The sequence below is a fragment of the Passer domesticus genome, chromosome Z (genome assembly GCF_036417665.1).
Source record: "Passer domesticus isolate bPasDom1 chromosome Z, bPasDom1.hap1, whole genome shotgun sequence".
NCBI lineage: Eukaryota > Metazoa > Chordata > Aves > Passeriformes > Passeridae > Passer > Passer domesticus.
In genome coordinates, this window is record NC_087512.1 from 1,083,676 (window position 1) to 1,103,704 (window position 20,029).

The 20,029-nt window shown below is 44.9% G+C and overlaps 1 protein-coding gene across 5 annotated transcripts in view; it reads left to right on the plus strand.

Annotated features, from left to right (window-relative positions):
- The window catches only part of MYO5B (myosin VB), a 149,627-nt gene that overhangs the window by 112,065 nt on the left and 17,533 nt on the right, over window positions 1-20,029 (plus strand). For 3 of the 5 annotated variants that reach the window (XM_064402904.1, XM_064402906.1, XM_064402908.1), the window contains 7 exons: window positions 2,409-2,493; window positions 3,874-4,022; window positions 4,769-4,888; window positions 5,954-6,091; window positions 7,641-7,703; window positions 13,505-13,756; window positions 14,646-14,743. In XM_064402904.1, coding sequence (XP_064258974.1) covers window positions 2,409-2,493; window positions 3,874-4,022; window positions 4,769-4,888; window positions 5,954-6,091; window positions 7,641-7,703; window positions 13,505-13,756; window positions 14,646-14,743 — 905 coding nt within the window. The remainder of the gene's footprint in view (window positions 1-2,408; window positions 2,494-3,873; window positions 4,023-4,768; window positions 4,889-5,953; window positions 6,092-7,640; window positions 7,704-13,504; window positions 13,757-14,645; window positions 14,744-20,029) is intronic. The other 2 variants (XM_064402905.1, XM_064402907.1) reach the window with 1 other exon arrangement.

Sequence of the window (20,029 nt, forward strand, 5' to 3'; positions counted from 1 at the left end):
CTTAGTTTTAGAATAGCTCTTCTTATTTAATTTTATGATAAAGTTTGAAACATCTGGATAAGTACCAACTGCTCCTTCCAGGGCTTTTAGTAGCACCTATTCTTCTCACTTGGTGAGCTAGGATAATTCACAACCTGGCCAGGAATTTAATTAGGAAAGTGCCAAATGCCATCATCCTCTCCTTACAAGACTGGGGGAGGGTGGGAGGCAGGCCTTATGAGCAGGTTGTTCCAGGGAGACACTTAAATAAGAGCTGCAGCCATCACAGGTGCTCCCTGCTCAGCATCTTCCACAGAAATCTTTCAGAGCAGGTTCTCTTGCATTTGAAGCACCTCCAAAGATCTGTTTCCTGTGGAAAGAGAAGCAGGAGGTATAAAAGTTGTCCATGTAGGTATCAGGGATGGAGTTGGTGCTGCTTGGCCACTCTATGACCTGCTCCCTTTGCCTCTCCCTGTGTGCAGTGGACTGTTCATGTTCCCACTGGGCTTGGTTACACACAGGTTTTGATCTTTGAGCTTGTTCCTGTTACATGTAGAAACTTGAATGCAGAAAACAAATCCAGTGGCTTAAGAAAACATCTTAAAAATACCTCTACCCAACCTGGATTAGAAATTTTAAAATCTGAGACTGAATTTTGTGGATTCTGTTAAGTCTTGCTCTTCCAAATATTGTCTCAGCACAGTTGAGAATACTCAGGAATTTTGTCCAGTTTTGTTTTCCAGCCATTATAGCTTTGGGCAGAGAATTCCTTATCAGCTCCCAATAAAAAGCATTAGTAAAATAACCCCACTGTCTTTAATATTTTCCTGATGGAATGAACAAGTAGAGCTCCTTGCTGTCCCATTGTAGCACAGGTTTTCCTCCATACTATCACTCCTGCATCTCTTCTCCAGTTTTTAAAGAATTCTTCCTACCTTGAAGACACTAGTGCTAATCTAATGGCAGATGTGATTTAAGTTGAAGGAGTGCAGTTGGTTTTGGTATAGAATATTAAAGTCTTGGCTCAGTTCACAGCATTTAAAACATGAGTAGCTCTGTACACATAAATTGTGGGATTTTTCACTTTCTAGTTGTACATCCAGACTCCAGCCTTCAGTGAGAGGTGCAGACAGATGTTATGCAGACAGCTGGAGTAAATTAACAGGGAGATTAATGAGTGGGGAGGTTTCTCAGTTTGTGCATGGATCACGACTGATTCAGTTGTGACTTACAAGAAAATATTCACTGTGCTTTGTCCTCATCATTAGCATGTATCTGGCATAGCCAGTGTTTGATAAAAAGCCTTAATTTGAGCGTGCTTGTGTGGAAGACTGAAATCTGTGCTAGGAATTCACGCCAGCTGGGCTGCCTATAAATTTAATCTGGTGATGACAGCAAAATTATTACTCTTGGGCTCTGAAAACTCTTATTGTGGTGTTTACATTGTTGTTTATCGTTGGCGCCTTCAGATCCTTCTGCTGTTTCCTAAGCAGTGGCTACAGGAAGTGAAGGAGCAGACATAGGGGATGACACGTGCTGGGATGATGTGTGTTCTCCCCCTGACAGCAGCAGAATCATCCTGCTTAGCTGTGGCAGCGAATTTCACTTGGCAATATGATGGTTGTGTGTTTTGAGATAACGCTGTTGAATGCACCAGAATTCAGGAAGCTGACTAATGTTCCAGGATTGGTTGCTGTCAGCATCAGTCCAGCTTTGCAGTTGTGACAAGTGAAAATAGCACTTTTCAGGATTTAGTTCCTGTTCTCATTATTTTTTATGAGGCAATTGTTGTTAATAGTTGCTAAATATGCTGCTGTTGTTTTGCCAAGGGCTCTGGTACATGTCATTCCTCGCTGTACCAGAGGTTCTGTAGTTGTGGGAAGCACTGAAGTGACTCATCGTGCTGCATGGATTGGGTACAATAAAGTTTAAAAAGCCTGATCTATTCACTCAGCTCACATTCACTGTGTCCATCTCAGCTCCTGAAGTGCTACATCTCTGGGAACAAGCAGTAGATTTATTTCCCCAGCAGCTGTGACTCAGTGCTGTGACTTGAAGACAAAGATGAAGACCATTGAAATCTAAAAATAAACCTCTGATTTGATGACCTGATCACTTCCAAGAGCTTTGCCTCGGCAGGTCATGGCCACCAAGTCCAGCTGCTCAGTATTTTGTAAGATTCTGCTGAAAATGTTGATTTAAGGGACAAGTGCACTCAGGAAAGGGAAAGTTATTCTCTTTTGTAGCATTGCATTTCTCCTGTGTTTCTGCTACTGGTGTACAAAGGATAAGTGGCAAAGCACAGGGGAACAGATCTTTTAAAGAGCAAAGAGAGGCCGAACAAAGCCCCCTGTCTCCTGCCAGATGAAATGAATCCCTGCAGGAGCTCTGCCCTGCAGCCAGCAGTAACTCTCTGCCTTGTTCCCTAGCGTATCTCCGACCTGGAAGAAGAAAACGCTCTCCTGAAGCAGGAAAAAGAGGAGCTGAACAACAGGATCCTCTGTCAGTCTGAAGGTAGGAAAAACTGCCTATGGCATCGTCATGCCTCCGTTAGACAAGGGCTTAATATTCTCCCCTGAAGCTCATTTTCCCTGCCTTGAAAAGTGCTAATCTTCCCATGACCCTTTCCTGGTGGCTTTTGTCTCTATTTTGTTGTGCAGGTAATTCTGTTCATGCTGTCCTACTGCATGAACAGAGCTACCTGCACAACAGGTAAGCCAGAGGCCAGTTTAATTGGTGAAACACAGAATAATGTACCTAACAAGGCTTTTTAGTTCAGTTATGTTAAAGCATTTCATGCAGACAGTGTGGGAGGCAGTGAAGCTGATGGAGTAGGGAATAGCTGTGTCCCAAGAATAATTAATAAGGGATCCAAGGGACAGCACAATTCACATTATTGAGCTGTGGCAAAGGATTTCTCTACTGTGACAAGAGCCTGTAAGTATTTTTTAAAAGCAGAGACTTAGCTGACAAGTTATACATAGGGGAAGCAACCTGGGAAGATCCCATTTCACAAAAGGAACTCTCATGCATGTGTTAAGCTTTTCTATTTTTTGTCATCCTTTTCAGCTTTGATTTTGCAGCAGGATTTACAAAGGTCATCATGCTGTGGATGTAACTACCACTGTTCTGTGGTACTTGTGAAGTGGCTTTTGCTCCTAGCCTAACACAAAATGAAGGAATGATGATAACATACTAAGAAGGATCTTGCCGCAAATATTTATTCATCCCTTACAGGATGCTTTTGGAGCATCTAAGATGGGAGAAAGGAAGTGGAGGGAGTTGATTTGTTGTTCACCCATTTAAAACAACACATGGGCTACATTTGCCTGGTTTCTCAGGAAGAGGAGGGGGCAGGTTTGCTTCCAGAGGGAGTTTTTAACAAATGACTGAATTTATTTGGATGAAAGCTTCTTTGAACCCCACAATCTTGCCATGGTAAATGGTCAGTGATAACACGAGGAAGAGCTGTTGTTGATTTCCTCCTGTGCCAAAGCTGCTGGTGGGAAGCAGGCAGGGAAGTTTTTATATGCAGCACCACCTTTCAACCCAAATGTATTTTTGGTCTTTTCTTAAGTGGGTTTATGGCTGGTCCATGGGAGCTGGAGCTGCCACAGTTAAATGACAGTTTGTAGGCACTGGAGACTTCTCTTTAACTCAAGGCAAAGGACTGCTCTGCAAGCAGAAGAGCTCAAGCTGTTTTAAATATTGATTATATTAGTCTCTAAATATTAGTGAATGCTTACATGTATTTTAAAGGCTCTTGGCAGAGAGTATTTTGTTCATTAGTTGTTGTTGTTGTTGTTGTTGTTGTTGTTCCACCTGTTTACAAGAAGCTGGTTTCTCAGCTAAAGTTGGTAATTTCTTTTTTTTTTTCCCCTTCCTATTTTAAAGATGAATTTGCACGAAACACAGTTGAGGAAAATATGCAAATGAAAAAAGAGCTGGAAGAGGAGCGATCTCGTTATCAGAACCTGGTAAAAGAGTATGCAAGTCTGGAGCAGAGATATGACAACTTGAGAGATGAAATGACTATTTTTAAGGTATTGAAACTGGAATTATCCCTGTTCCCTTGTGCCCTGGACCTGATGTTGGTGCCTAGATAACGTGGCTCACCCAAAACATTTAATAGAACTGCCATTAGTGGGCAGTTTGTGCTTGATATTTCTAAGGATACCTATCTGCACTGGAGCCAAAACTTTTGTGTGCCTTGCAAAAGGAGCTTGGTCTTGCGTGCTTCTCTGTGAAATGCTTGGAGATGTCTGTGAACCTCAGCAGAAGCTGGGTCATGCTTAATGCTCTTATGCTTTTGTGTCAGTGATGTTTGTGTGTAGGTGTTGGGTTAAAAAAGCAAACAAACAAAACCTCCAGCAATATGACTTCAGAATTTGAAAAACCCAGAGTTTTTACAGCATTGCTAAAGTGTTAGAAAAACTGTTGAAAATCAGAGTGCTGCTGGAATTGATGGAAGGCTGAGTGTATAAAGAGGGTCCTGGAGGGTGCTGTCAGCAGCACAACCTTGAGCTCAGATTTGCATGTTCACACTTACCAGGCATTTGGTGTCATGAAGAGCCTTTAATTCATGCAGAATTTTTAAGCTGAGCTTCTATATCACTTCTGCACTTTGAAGTGTTAATATGAATTTTAAGGGTAGGGCATAAAAACTTAGAACATGTAATTCTCTGTAAGGTAACAAGTATACAGTCACATATTTGCTCTCAAGAAGCAACGCTTGGAGAGGAATCCTTCAACACTGGGTGCTTTATGTGTCCGCCTCATTTCTTGGCAGCAAACACCGGGGCACAGGAGAAACCCATCCAACCAGAGCAGCTTGGAGTCTGATTCCAATAACCCATCCATCTGCACCTCTGAGATCGGGGACACCGAGGATGTGATACAGCAGGTGGAGGTACAGCAGATGAGGAGGGAGGGCACAGTGTGATGGCTGTGGGGTTTGCAGCACAGGGGGACACTGCAGGCTGGGCAGTGAGGTGTGATGGATGAAACTGATTCCATGGTGTAGAAGCGCACCCTCAGTTGTGTGAGAGGGACTGCAGGGTTGTGGTGCTCTGGCAAATTCTACTTGTTGCAGCATCAGGGCTCTAAAAATAATACAGAGCTGTCTTTGGGCCATACCAGCTTGAAGACTGATGAAAATTCATCACAGCAGTTACACCCAGTGCTGATGGGTGTACCATGATGTCCGTATCATGATCCCTCTCTTCAAGGACACCAGAATTTATTGACCTCTTGCCCCGAGCATTTTCATTCCCATGCATCTTCACTGATGCTTTGCTGGCCAGCAGAGCCCTGTAATCAAATCAACAGTCTCCTAATGCAGAAAAGAGCAGCACAAATTATTCCTTGGCTATCAAGAATCCTGTGCAAAAGAGAAATGCGTTTTTTACTTACATCTGACAGAATAGGCTGCTTTTTAAACTCCACTTTTCTGACTCTTGAGCACTTACGGGCGATCAGTATCCCTAGGGTCAGCCCTACCCTTTCAGGACCATATTTTGTACCCCAATACACATCTGCAGAAGCCCCTATTTCCCCCTGCTGGCTGCTGCATTATATTGCTTTGGTGTTTTTGAACAGCTCTGAAAGCATTTTCTGAAGTCAAAATAATCAGTATTGACAATGCTTTGATATAAAATATTCTAGGTGCTAGTTAAAAAAACCCAACAAATAAACTCTTGACTAAAAGGGGCATTTTTGGGGTTCTTAACCCCCATCACCTACTTATCTCTTGGGCTGTTAAGCATTCAGTGATGTAACAAAGCAAGTCAGGCATTTTACTAAACACAGTTGCTTAAAATGCGGATTTGCTCTTTGGAAGGACACGTGTTTCTTAGGATGCTCTTGTTCCTGGCTGTGGCTGATGCACAGACAGGGTGCATCCAGCACTGTGCATGGGTTTAGAACTTGACACTGAGGTCTTCTCTTTTTCCCCCTCCCTCCTGTCCTTCTCCAGGAGATTGGGATGGAGAAAGCAGCCATGGACATGACCCTCTTCCTGAAGCTACAGAAGCGAGTGAGGGAGCTTGAGCTGGAGAGGAAGAAGCTGCAAGCCCAGCTGGAGAAAAAGGAGCAAGACAGCAAGAAATCCCAGGCAAGAGACATCTTTTAATGGATACTAATATTTCATATTTGTAACTGGCTTTCCATGATTGCCTGAGGCCACATGATGTAGGAATTTAGCTTTGAGAGTGACAAGTTCAACATAAGAGGCAACAAATCCATCTGGAAAATGAAGATAAACTTTTTTTTTGTCAGCTAAGGACAATTGGACAGGGGAACTACTGTATTTATTTGTTTAAACAAACTGGTTATAACATATTTAGGGCAGTATCTTGAAAGCAATGAAACGTGGAATCAGTTTTGGCACACGTTATTCCACCAGCACTGGGCCTGTGTCTCACGTGTGGCACCATGCATGTTCAACAAACCTCCCTTTTGGATGATTCCTGTTATTCAAGCATTTCTTTGCTGTCCTGGCTTCCCCCCATCCAGCAGTGTGTGGCATGAGCTGAAAAGCACTTCACACACATGTCAGTCAGGCTGGTGTCCCCAGTTTGGTTTTATCACCATCTCTGTGTCTTGGTTAGGTTTTTTTCCTCAGTAATGATCACAGAGAGAAATACAGGCTAAAAGTAATGTAGTAATTCAGAAATATCAGGAAGCTGCTGGAAGAAGGGGTTCCTAATTTCCTTTGCAAGGCAGGGATAGTCTTGTGCTGTATTCTTCCTTCCTTGTGAAAAAAAAAACCACCAAAAAAACCCAAACAAAAACCAACCTCAAACTCCCTAAAATTCGAGTTGCTTGCCTGAAAGCAAATTAAAAGCACGTATATTTAAAAAAATTAAGATTACTGGCAGCCCAGTGGTAACTCGGGGGACAGGAATCTGTGTGAGTCTGAAAATACAGCTCTCTAGGTTGTGGTGAGCTGACTTCTGGGTTGGGGGTTTTAATAGCAGATCTCTTGTATGTGGTTTCCCTGCCATCTGTAGCCAAGGCTCTGTGGCTTGTCAGAGGCCAGAGTGTGCTATGAAAGAGCAGTGCTGCTGTGTGCTTGATGTCCTGAAGCACTGAAGATGGCTCTTTTACAAATTGCTGGGCAAATGCCATCCCTCTTGGATGCATATTTGGAATTTCTGGGGCTTCTGTTGCTTTGTTTGGGAATTATTTTCTTTATTACTCTCCAGTGTGAGATCAGTGTACCTTTGAACAAATGCAGTAGGAGACTCAACAAAATCATCAGCAGTAATTATTGACTTGCTTCACTAGATACCCTTATTGATCACCCCTTGCAATTTGCAGGCAACACACGAAATGGGAGACTTCCCCAGCCTCTCATTCCTGCTGCAGAAGGATTAAAAACCTGTTTTCCAACTGCTGTGTTGGAGATTGCTCCCTTAATGACTGTCATTGTTTGAAAGCTGCAGCGAGGCACAGTTGTCAAGATATTAATGAGAGACTAAACCATTTTCTCTTGGAGTGTCCTCTGCCCCACTGGTGTTGCTGGGATGCTGTCTGATGGCAATTAATGACATTATTATGGTTGAGCAGGCCAGCAGGGCTGAATGCTGATGGAGATGTGCCCAGCTACTCTGTGCTGTGTGCCAGTTCCTAAATACAAATGTACTCTTTAATCTGCACAGGTAATTGAAATAAAGACTGAAGTGACTTCAGAACATGAAGATTTTGCATACAACAGCCTGAAGGTGAGTGAGAGGCTTCTTCTTTGTACTGTAACCTGTTGCATGGCTCCAGCAGCCCAAACAAATGGTGTGAATGTGATAATAATTCCAAACCTGCTGTAATCAGATGTATTAGAGAGGGCAGTTGGAAAGCTGTAGCTTTCCTTCTGCTCCTGGGCATGGGATGGGCACACATGTGTTTTCTTCTGGGGTGACATCTGTTTTCTGCTGATCTACCTGTCTGGAGTCATCCATGGAGGTTTGTTACCTCACAAACCCACTCATGGTGAAGAGGGCTTTTCCCATGGCAGGTATTCCCTCTGGGATTTTGTTGGGCTCCCTTTGACAGGCACTGCAGGTCTCAGCAGTCGGCTTTGCAGCAGGTGTAAATTCTTATGGGCTGTTTCTTGTTCCAGGCTCCACCTCTGCTTCTTAGCCACCTTCTGTGCTATCCCAAGGTGCCACTCAGGTCAAACCCAGATAAATCTGTGGAGTGATTTGAGCCTCCTTCTATGGCTGCATCTCCCAGCAGAGGTGCTAGCTGAGCACAGTCATCCTGTGTCTTCTCACTATTGCCCTACCCTAGAATTTGTCTTGCCCCCAAGCTCTAAATCCTGACAGTTTTGACAGTCCACATCACTTTCTCCCTGTGACAATCAGAGCAACTGAAACCTCCTGGCTCCTACTGCAGCTTCTGTGCATTCTATCCTCCTGCTCTAACTGTATTCAAACACTTCTGGCCTTAACTATCTTAAACCAATTTTTATGTTCTGCTTATCCTCAGAAAACCAGGTCCTAGGATAACGTTACTAATGGAAATTTTTTTATGCTGTTGGTTTTTTCAGTGCAGAGCTACCTTTCTGGTGTTCCTTCTCTCCCTATCCCATTAACAAATATTGCAATGCAACTGAGAAGTCCAGAGGAACATATGTTTTCCAAAATAGCATGATGCTAAACCATCTGTCAGTAGTAATATAAATTTTTCCTTCTGCATCATCTCCTCCAAAGGATGAGGGGAAAAAAAAATTAAAAAAAAAAAAGGATGTCTAACCCTCGGTAGATTTTTATGACAGTTAATAATCAAATTTTATTTTCCTAGCATGATATTGGTGTAGCTCTGGCCAAATGTGCTGTTTGTGGTGGGGGGAAACCCCCCCTGAATTTCCTTAGTCCCTTGGAGAAGAAGCATGGCCAGGTCACTGCACAAGTGTCCTCCAGCTGGTTAAACATATTTGTGGAAGGTTTAACTCTCTTGACCTTGTAATTCAAAGTAGAATTGCAGTTTAGAAGGGGAAAACACAGCAGATGAGAACTACCACCTCCTTGAATGCCTTCTGGAATTCCAACTTCTTTATGAGCTCACTAACTGTATTTTCTTTAAGGTTTAACCCTGGAAGTTCAGAGTGGAAATACTAATTCTGAAATTTCCTACTTTCTGCATACTAACATAACAGCATTCATAGTTTTACATTTCTAAAACATTTTAAAAAATTGTTAAATGTTAAATTTTTAACAAATTTACCAATTAATGTTAATACTATTTCATAAGAATAGGTGGTATGTGTTGCTAAAAATGCAGGGTTCTTTAAACTTTAGTCTAAAAAAGATGGAAAATGAATGTGCAGGGAATTCACATTTCCTGTAGGAATGTTTTCCTGAGAAGGATCACTGAAAAAGAGAAACAAATGCACCTCCCTGCTGTTCTCCCCACATCTGAACATAGGACACAGGCTGAAATCTCTGTCTGCAACACAAGAGTGACTGACTGCTGATTTTGAGGGCTTCTTTTCTCTCCTTCCCCCTTGACAGCTGCTTCCATGGCTATGACAAAGCTGTTCTTCTCTTTCTCCCACTAATTTATATCTCAGATATTCGTACTGTCTCTGGTTCCTTTAAGAGTTTATTGTGAATATGTTTATTTTCCATTTTTACCAGCTTAAAAAAGACTTTATCTTGGGGAAGTAGCCTGAGGTGCCTGAAAGCTCACACATGGGACATCCATTTCTGTGGATGCTCTTGAATGGCCTGTGAGGTACCAGTCAGTCAGCCATGGACAGGGACACCTTCCCCTGGACCAGGCTGCTCCCACCTGGCCTGGGACACTTCCAGGGATCCAGGGGCAGCCACAGCTGCTCTGGGCACCCTGGGCCAGGCAGGGCCTTACCACCGTCACAGACAGGATTTTTTTTCTCCTTTCTGATCCAAACCTTCTCTCTTTCAGTTTGGACAAGATGAGCTTTAACTTACACACTATTTCCTTACTATTTTTCAGTATGATTCCATACTTCTGTGTCCCATTTCAGACATTTTTTTGGCACTCACAGCCCCTCAAGCAGGACAATACAAGGTGTGGGTGCTACTGGATGGCTGTGCAGGTTTGGCTTCTGCAACCAGCCCATGGTCTGATACTTCAGAGGTGTCTGCTGTCCTCCAGCTCGGTGTCTTGGTGTAATTATTACCATAATTATTGCTGTCATGACACACATGATGGCAAGGATTTGCCTTTGGATTTAGCATGTGGTGGGGAGCCTGTTCTTGATGCAGATTCCGATGGAGGGAACTGGGTGAGGCACAGTGCTCTGTTAGAGAGGCTCATCTGTTTTTTTAGTTTCCTAAGACTGAAATGTGTGGAACTCGAGCTTACAATGATAAATTTACAGGCAGAAGTTACCTGTGCTTTTTAATGGAGAAATACATTTCTCAGAAGAGGCTGTCCCAAATACACCCAGCCAGATGTTTGGTTAATCATTATCCAGGAATGCAAAACAGGGAGATATGTCCCTCAGACATGCCAGTGAAAAATGTATTCTCCTTGTTTTTTCAAGCTGGGAAAGTGGCAGTGGGAGTGAAAGCACCAAGGAGCCCCTGCTCTGCCTCCGTGTTTCTGAGCAACCTGCTCTAGTGGCAGCTGTCCCTGCAGGTGGACTAGATGGCCTTTAAAGGTGCTTCCTAACTCACACATTCTAGGATTCCAAGCAGGAGCACGATGCGTAATTCAGTTTCTCACTCATTTCGTCCCTTAGAATTGGAAGCCCATCATAAAATGAGCTGCATGGAGGATTTAATTTTCTTTTCCAGCACAGTACCAGAAAAGAAGAAAGGGGGGGAAAATCCTGGCATGGCAGTGCTAACCTTAAGCACTTAGTTGTGACTTAGGCAGGCTCACACTTCCCCCAGCACTGCTCTGTGGGCTCTTTGCTAAAGAGTGAAGCTATTTCCATCAGCATTAGTGCCTGGGTAACCCTGTCAGAGCTCTTTAACACTGCATATGTTGGGACCAGTGTGAGTTCAAGTTCAGTGCATTCTGACTGTAAAATATTTTGGTCAAATTTATTTGTCAGATGTTTGTCAAATAAATCAACCTGACTGGATTATGCTGAAAAAAAGAGCATTTTTCACTTTGCCAGTAGAAATCTCTTTCCACATCCACAGCACTTTATTTTAGCTGCTGATCTTCCATGGCAAGTGCTGATGCAAAAAGGGTGTGTGAGCTGGGGACAGAAGGTGTTTTAACACTGCTCCATGAAATCCACAAAGAAAAGAGCAAGGAATATATTTAAATGTAAATTTTGGAAGGAGTGTATGGCAGGGGCTCTTGGAGAAGGGTTATTGGTATTTGCTTTCTTTCCTGGTCTTCCTGGCTTTGTTTCTAGCCAGAACTTGAAATGACCAGGCCTTGGAGTTGGCAGTGTGGCTGACCCATTGCAAAAATGAGAGGGAGAAAGGGACACAAAGAGGAGGAGGATGAAGGTTAAGAAAAAGGAAAGCAGATGTGTTACCCAGCAAATAACAAAACCCACAGAAGTGTTATTTTATTATTAAGAGAAGAGTAGAAAAGCAAGTAACTGCTTTCACCACCAGTGAGGGGTGATGTAGCAGAAGAGTTAAACCCAGTTTGATACCAATTCCCACCATGCACACGTTTCCAACTCCTGCTTTAAACACCAATTACAGAAAAGCCCACATCTCATATACATGGTTAATGTGGAATTAACCAGAATTGATGGATCTAAGGCATTTCCTATCCTTTTGGTATTTTTCATGACAGATGGTATAAAGTACCTTAATATGCCCCATTACTGATGTTGTCTGTTCAGCTAGGAGCATGCTGCCCAGATGCCAGATCAGCTATTCTGCTCACACCTCTGCTGTGATAAGCCATGCTATTTATAATTTGTAAGGATTTATAATTACAACACCCGTTTCCTATGGAAATGGGGTTTACACAGCTGTGCTAGCTACACACTGAGTAAATTGTATAAATTGCCCCCATCCCCCCCCAGCCATTTTTGGAGTCATTAGCTTGACTCAGCCCAAGCTGATAATGAAGCAGATATCCCAGAGATAGGAGGGGTTGTGAAAGGAAGCTGTGGAAAGGCTCAGTAAGCAGCAGGGAGATGAGGCACGTGGGTGACACTGGGGAATGATCTTGCGCTGTTGTAGACACTGGAGAATCCACATGGATGGGGGTTGGTCCCTAGGAAAGAGCTGACCCCTCATCAGACAGCAGACTGTCAGCTCACGTTCAGGGGTTTATTTGTGCTGTGTTGGACAAGGGTCCTGTCGGGGTCTGGCATTGCCTGAGAAGTCTGGGGGCATGGGGACATGAGGGAGCACTCCTGGGTGACACCCTCCCACCCAGCCAGAGGTGCAGGATCATGCAAAGGGAGGTGGGTTGTTGTGAACAGCACTCCAAGGAGCCTGGCTCCCATCCAGTCTGTGACCCACAGCAAGGACTGATGGTTTTAAGCTTGAAGATGGTAGATTTAGATGGGATATTGGGAAGAAGTTCTTGGCTGTGAAGGTGGTGAGGCTCTGGTGCAGGTTTCCCAGAAAAGCTGCCCCTGGATCCCTGGAACCAAGGCCAGGTTGGGTTGGGCTTGGAGCAGCCTGGGACATTGTAAGGTGTCACTGCCCATGGCAGGAGGTGGGACTGGATGAGCTTTGAGGTCCCTTCCAACCCAAACCATCCCATGATTGTGTGATTGCACCATGTGCAGGAGCAAAGCTGCTCCTGACCCAGCAGGGATTCTCCAGGTGGGTTTTAGGATGTGGCAAGGGCCACAATGGTGGTGGCAAGGAGCTGCCCAATGTTATGCTGCCACCTGCAAACAAAGCTTTGTGGCGACAGACTAAAATAAAGGCTGTAAAAGCTGTCAGAGCTCTATCCTGCTGTCTTCTGCTGCCATGCAGAAGTGAATAAGCCCTTCAGTTATCTCAGCTAAGATGTTGTTATTCAGGAGAATCAGTTGGCATCAAACTAACACAGTGTTGGCCCTGCCTGTCAAACACCAGTGGCTGAGGAGATATCAAGGTGAGAAAATCCTCCAGCTATAAACACAGCACTGGGGTGGGGGAATTACAAAGAGTATGAGAAAAGAAGAGGGAATTCGCAGACCCTGGGCCACCTAAGGTATGCCTGCCATGATGATGGTTTGGGCAAACCAAGATCTTCCTGCTGATCTAATGAATATGAAAGGTGAGCTGAATGTTGTGGGGGTTGTGTGATTTATTGATTCAGAAGGAAAAAAGGTGGAAGAGAAAAGAGCGTGCTTAGCTTCTTTAACAGCCTGCTTTTTTGTTTAGAAATAGTGTCAACAAATAAAAAATACCCCGCTAGGGCTGTTATTAAATAGCAACAGGCTGCTGACTAAAGCAAAAGCCTTCCCTGAACCACAGATGGCTGGGCTGGCAGCAAAACCCAGCTTCTGGCTTGTATTGATCCATAACCATTGATAATTGAGTCAGCCTAGAGGCATCTCAGAGCAGGACGAGGCACCACAGGGCAGTTTATCTAAACTGCTTAATGGCTCGGTGTTTTCCAGAGGCAAGAGCTGGAGTCGGAGAACAAGAAGCTGAAAAATGAGCTCAATGAGCTGAGGAAGGCCATCGCAGACCACGCCACCCAGAACAACTCCTCCAACGACGTGCAGGACGGCTACAACCTCCTTCTGAACCAGCTGAAATCGGCCAACGAGGAGCTGGAGGTGCGCAAGGAGGAGGTGCTCATCCTCAGGTCGCAGATCATGAAGGCAGCCCAGCAGAAAGAGACGGGGAAAAACATGGTAAAGGAGAGGGTAATGGATTTTCTTTTTTCCTTCTTCTCCTCTGTTGGTGGAGATTCACTGGCTGCCTGTGCAGTGCCATTTCTGCTCTGGTGGGCAGGATGGCACAGGGAGGTTATGGGGGGTTGTGCAGGGACACAGGATGTCCTGCCTGGGGATGAGATGCAGTCCCTGGTGTTTCAGACAGCCCAGGACTATCTGTGGCATGGTACTGCTGTAGAGTGCCTACCCCCACACCTGAAGAGGGTAAGCCAACCCACACCACCCTGCACCAATGTGTGTGGTTCAGCATGTTCCTGGCGATGTTTTGAAGCAATAACTTTTTCTGCAAGGAAATGAGGCGAGGGAAAAGAATTTCTAGAATGTCTAGAATGTCTAGAATTTCCAGAATTCCTAGAATTCCTAGAATTTCTAGAATTTCTAGAATTTCTAGAATTTCTAGAATTTCCAGAATTTCTAGAATTTCTAGAATTTCAGATTCTGCTCACTTCAGGCTGGTGCAGCTGTAATGTGTTTCTTCTGACACACAGGCAAGAATAGAGCCTGTCTCTCAAACAGCTGGGATGGGATTTGTATTTAGAGCACATTCCAATGGACATTTTCCAGAAACTCAATCTTTATTGATTTGCTGTCTTATCATTCCTCAAGGTTTTGGTGTATTTTGTATTTCAGACCAAGCCAAGCACCCTGCTTATCCTCTTCCCAAGTTCACTGCACCTTTTTTCCGTCCCTTATCTCTCCTGCTGCATGTGTGTGGATTCATAGAAACTCAGCAGTGCGGTGGATGCCCCAGGGGTGCTTTTGATAGAATAACTGGGAGTTGTTTGGTGTCAGGACCTTTCAGGGCTGGGCAGAGTTTTAAAGCAGGGAGTCACGTTGCTGTTTTGCACGCCGACTTTAGGAGAGCATCTCCCCCAATGCCAGCTGGCCCAACAGTGACCGGCACGTCGACCAGGAGGACGCGATCGAAGCCTACCAGGGCATGTGCGAGACCAACCGGTAAGTGTGGCACAGACCCCCCCAGCACGGGGGAATGCTGTGGGACAGAGGGATCCACACCACAATCAACGTGCTCTTGAGGGCTGCCAGCCTCCGGACTGTGCTGTGGACTCAAGGGTGGGCCATCAAGAGCACACATCTTACGGAATTGTGGAATGCCAGAACGGTTTGGGTCGAAAGAGACCTTTAAGATCATCTAGTTCCAGTCAGATACAAGTGGAAAGGCAAGCATGGAAGTGAGCAAAGGGGTTTTGACTTTGCTTCCAGTATGGAAATAGCAGGAAGACTAAGATTTGGGACTGTATTTGTATTTATTTCACAGAATTCACAGAATGAGTGGGTTGGAAGAGACATTCAAGAACATCGAGTCCAACCCAGCCCCAGCACCTCAACTAAACCATAGCACTGAGTGCCACATCCAGTCTTTTTTTAAACACATCCAAGGATGGTGACTCCACCACCTCCCTGGGCAGCCATAACAGAATTTTATCACTCTTTCCATGAAAAGCTTTTTCCTAATATCCAACCTAAATTTCCCTTGGTGCAGCTTGAAACCGTGTCCTCTGGTTCTGTCAGTGCTGCCTGGATAAAGAGACCAACCCCAGCTAAGCACAGCACCTTTCAGGAGCTGTACAGAGTGATAAGGTCACACCTGAGTCTCCTTTTCCCCAGGCTGAACACCCCCAGCTCCCTCAGTTGCTCCTCAGGTATCTCATACCCTGTTGGGAAGATGCCACAGTTCTCTTCTAGTTTTCCCAGGGGCAAAAGCCTGGGGAAGATGCCACAGTTCTCTTCTGGTTTTCCCAGAGGCAAAAGCCCATCGTGGTAAACTGAACTAACAAACATGCTGTGTTCCCTGGAAACACTCATATTATTGATTTTCTTGCACCCAAACTGAGTGTCAGGAACAACTGTTTTATTGCCAGTTTACCTCAACGAGGATTAATACTTGGAACATGTGTCTGTCCTGACAGTAACAATGGGCTGATATTGCCAAGCATTAAATCAGTCCTTGCAGCTGCCCAGGAGGATATAAAATAATAAAGCAGTATCTTGCAAGAAGAAAAAAATTATATGGATTAAACAGCAAGATATTATGAAAAGTAAATTTTTATTTTACTTCAAGGAAATTGAATGTTTATCTTTTTTTTTCTCTTGACAAATGCAGATGTTTGAAGCTTTTTCCCCCTAAATAATTCCCATTCAGCAAGGAAGAAGATCCAGCCATTGTGGATTAATGGCTTTTAATAACACAATATGGTTTACTACTTTGTAGAGTGGTTGCAAAAGGTTAACATTCCAGGCTGGGACCTGACTTAATGAGGATTTTATTCACACCTGTATGAATATGAGGAAAGACCCATTTAAGTGGAGCTCAAAACCCTGATGGCTGGACTGGGGCTCTGGCCAGGCTGTTCTGCCAGCTTTCACCAGATCTGGAGGCCTGGAGCAGTGGGGATTGTTGGGGTCCAGGACTCTTGTGACGTTGGTTTCCCACCTGGACATCATGTGTGGCTAGATCAGAACTAGTCTTTGTGGTTTTTTTCAATTTGCCGTTGAATATTTTGCTTTCCTGAAGTGAACTTGCTGATGAAATTTCTGCCCCTCCTGCAGCAGAGGTGATGAGATTAATTTGCACATCACATTCTTGGCTGTAAATCAGCGGAGCTCGGTGTGCTTCCTGCAGCAAGGAGTAGGTTTTGGTCACTTAATGAATTCTATGAACTTTCTCTTCTTTCCTTCTTCTCCCTTCTTTCCAACATTCTCCTGGAGCTGTGGGTGCTCATACAAGATGTGAAATGCCATTGTTGGGCACAATTTACTCCCAAAATTTACTGTTTAATTACTCCCTAAATTTTCCAGTGTGCAGGGAAGGTTAGTTTATGCTCAGGGGTTGGTGAAGGAGTCAAAATAAGGGCTGCTACTTTCACAGGATGTGTGTCTGACCCCGGGGCGCCACTGGCCCCCAGTATAAATTGGTATCTGGCCATACTGGTGCACATTGCCTTCTGTAGCCTGCCAGGAGGCTCCAGTCCTCCTCCCAACATTCTGGTTTCCTCACTTGACTTCTGCTGAAAGAACTGAATCGTAGAATCATTAGGCTCAAAAAGATTTCTTGAGGTTCAGCTCTTCCCCCAGCACTGCAAAGACCAGCACGAAACCATGTGCCACATCCACGTGGATTTTAAACCCCTCCAGGGCCTATAAATTTCCAGGATCTAATTTTCCACAGGAGTACAAGTCTCTTTCCTTGCAATTTCATGGGTGAGCTGCAATTTTAAGAAGTTCATGTGATCTGGCCTTGGTGGTTTTTGGTCTCTTAAGTTTTGGGAGGGGAAATCTGCAGTCTCCAGGGTCAGTTCATTATTCTCTCTTTTGTGTGAAGCTTGACTGGAGCTTGGCTCTTGAAATACAGCAGCAGTAGCTCTATATGCTCTCACCCTGATTTTCTGCAGTGATTTATCCAGTGGCTCATTAAGCACCGCCAACCTCCCCATTACAAGGTTCCCTGTGCAGTTGTCTGTTTATTGGGTTGGTTTATAAGCTGTAGGCAAGTGTTGATAGCAATAAAATGGATGAAGACAAATGCTTGGGGAGCCTGGATTATTGTGTTTGTGGACATAAATTAACATTCCCTCCCCCAGCAAAAATTTGCATTTGTATTTACACAGCTCTATGCCCAAGGGTGTCAGCATGAGAAACGGAAATGCTTTCCCTTTCTCATCTTGATCAATACATATTTTAATGAGAACCTTTTCTGGTGGGGTTGCAGTTCTGAAGTGGGATTTATAAGCAAGAGCCAATTCTTCTCTCATTTTCTCTGCAAGAAACACTCTTATTTCTCTTTCGTAGAGTAGTTTGAGTTGACAGGGACCTTAAAGCTCATCCTGTTCCAACTCCCTGCCATGGACAGGGATACACATTCCACTGTCCCAGGCTGCTCCAAGCCCCATCCAGCCTGGCCTGGGACACTGCCAGGGATGCAGGAGCAGCCACAGCTGCTCTGGGCACCCTGGGCCAGGGCCTGCCCACCCTCCCAGCCACCAATTCCTGCCCAACATCCCAAAATGTGTGCCTGCCCTGTGGCAGTGCAGCCATGGCCTGTGTGCTGTCCCTGCAGGCCTTGTCCCCAGTGCCTGGGCAGCTCTCCTGGAGCCCCTGCAGGCCCTGGCAGGGGCTCTCAGGTGTCCCTGCAGCCTTCTCTTGTGCAGGGGAGCAGCCCCAGCTGTGCCAGGCTGGCTCCAGAGCAGAGGGGCTCCAGCCCTGGCAGCATCTCCGTGCCTCCTCTGCACTGGCTGCAGCAGCTCCACGTCCTTGTGCTGCTGGAGCCAGGGCTGGGGCAGCTCTGCAGGTGGGGTCTCACCTGAGCCCAGGGCACAGGGGCAGGATCCCCCTGCCCTGCTGCCCACGCTGGGATCAGCCCAGAGCAGGGGAGTTCAGGCTGGGGCAGCTCCAGCTCTCACCCACAGCACCCCCAGCTCCTTCTCCCGGGGCTGCTCCCTCTGCTCTGCCCCAGCCTGGGTTGATCCTGGGACTGCCCTGACCCAGGAGCAGCTCCAACATTTGGCCTTGTTAAACCTCATGAGGCTCCCTTGGGCCACTGCTTGGGCTTGTCCAAGTCCCTCTGGATGGCCCAGTCCTTCAGGGGTGTCAGCTGCTCTATACCCCCTAGTCTGGGGTGCTTTTTGACCAGGTGGAAGTTTTTCACCAGCCCAGGCTTATGGATGTGGTGAAACCTCGCTCTACTGAGGAGCTGTTTCTAGCTCTAAGCCACCATGTCTTAGTAATTTAGGCTGAGGACAGAGCATGGCTTTATTTTGGTGGGAGATCAACCTTTTATTCTCTCCATTTCTATGTCATGCAGCACTTCTAAATACAGCAGGAGGAAAACAGGAAGAACTCTGCCAGGTGCTGCTAACTCTGCTCATGTATCAATTCTCTCTCCACAAAGCTTCTAGAGGAAAGCCCTTTGATTCCAGGTCAAGGGCAAGTTTGGACTGAAATCAGCCTTTTCTTTATAAATGCTTTAAATTCAGCTTCTTTCTTTCTTTCTTTCTTTCTTTCTTTCTTTCTTTCTTTCTTTCTTTCTTTCTTTCTTTCTTTCTTTCTTTCTTTCTTTCTTTCTTTCTTTCTTTCTTTCTTTCTTTCTTTCTTTCTTTCTTTCTCTCTTTCTCTCTTTCTCTCTTTCTTTCTCTCTTTCTTTCTCTCTTTCTTTCTTTCCTGCTGAATTTCAGCTGGTAAGAGGAAAATCAAGTTAGCTCCTACCTCATTTTTCTCCTACAATGTCTGAATCTAAAGCTAAGTAGGCTTTTTTCCCTGTTTCAGTTCCTGGGATCATTCTTTCAAGCCTGTTTGATCTTGGTGGAAATGCAGAGCCAGTGAGAGATTGGGTGATGGTGTTAAGAGATAATAAATAACCTGGTAGCTCAAAGTAAATCAGGCTGTGTCTTTCAAATTAGCTTCCATGATTGCTTCTAAGTGATTTCTGTAGAGTACATGGATATTTTTTTTTTCTTTCCCGTTGGGCCAGTCCCAGCTGCAGCTGCTGTGCAAAGGGAAGAGCTGATGCTGGCTTCACATGAGGGATGCTTTTGCAGCTGGGAGAGACCATCCTGTGGAGATTGTACCATATCTCTGCCTCCCACTCTCCCATGGATACCTTCCCACTCTGCCATAGATCTAGTCTGTGATGCACCCTATTTTTCCTTTTAGCTGAAACAAAAAGGTCCACCTGTGTCTGGAAGTGAAATGTGCCCTTTTTTATGAAGAGAGGGTAATTTACTGAAGATGCTGAAATCAACATCTCTGGGTTTGGGGTACATGCACCTCCTTTAAGCTGCTTTCACAGGGAAGGGGGGTGTTTGGGCAGGAATTTTTTGCTTTTGGTGAGCACAGTTTGCTGACTGCAGGTCCCAGCTGCTCCCCAGACCTGTGCCTCCAAAGGTCAGGATAAAGGGAAAACACAGCTTTGTTAATCAGCCCTTTTAACTCCTCTCCAGCCTTATTTGAGAATAGGATTGACCCAGCATTCTAGGAAATTAGGTTTCGTATGCCAATTACTCCAACTACATTGAAAGGACCCCTTTTTACATCTTGGTCAATGTGACCTTCTGGGAGAAGGGGGAGTGCAGTGATTTCTGAGTCAGTGCTGTGTTGATAGAGATGGACTGAATGCTTTTTTCCCAGTGCAGGTTTACCTTAAAACAGCATTTTTATATATTTATCTTATAATGACATTTTCTTGAGTGCCTCTCCTCATTTACCTCAATGCCTATGATTAAAGAA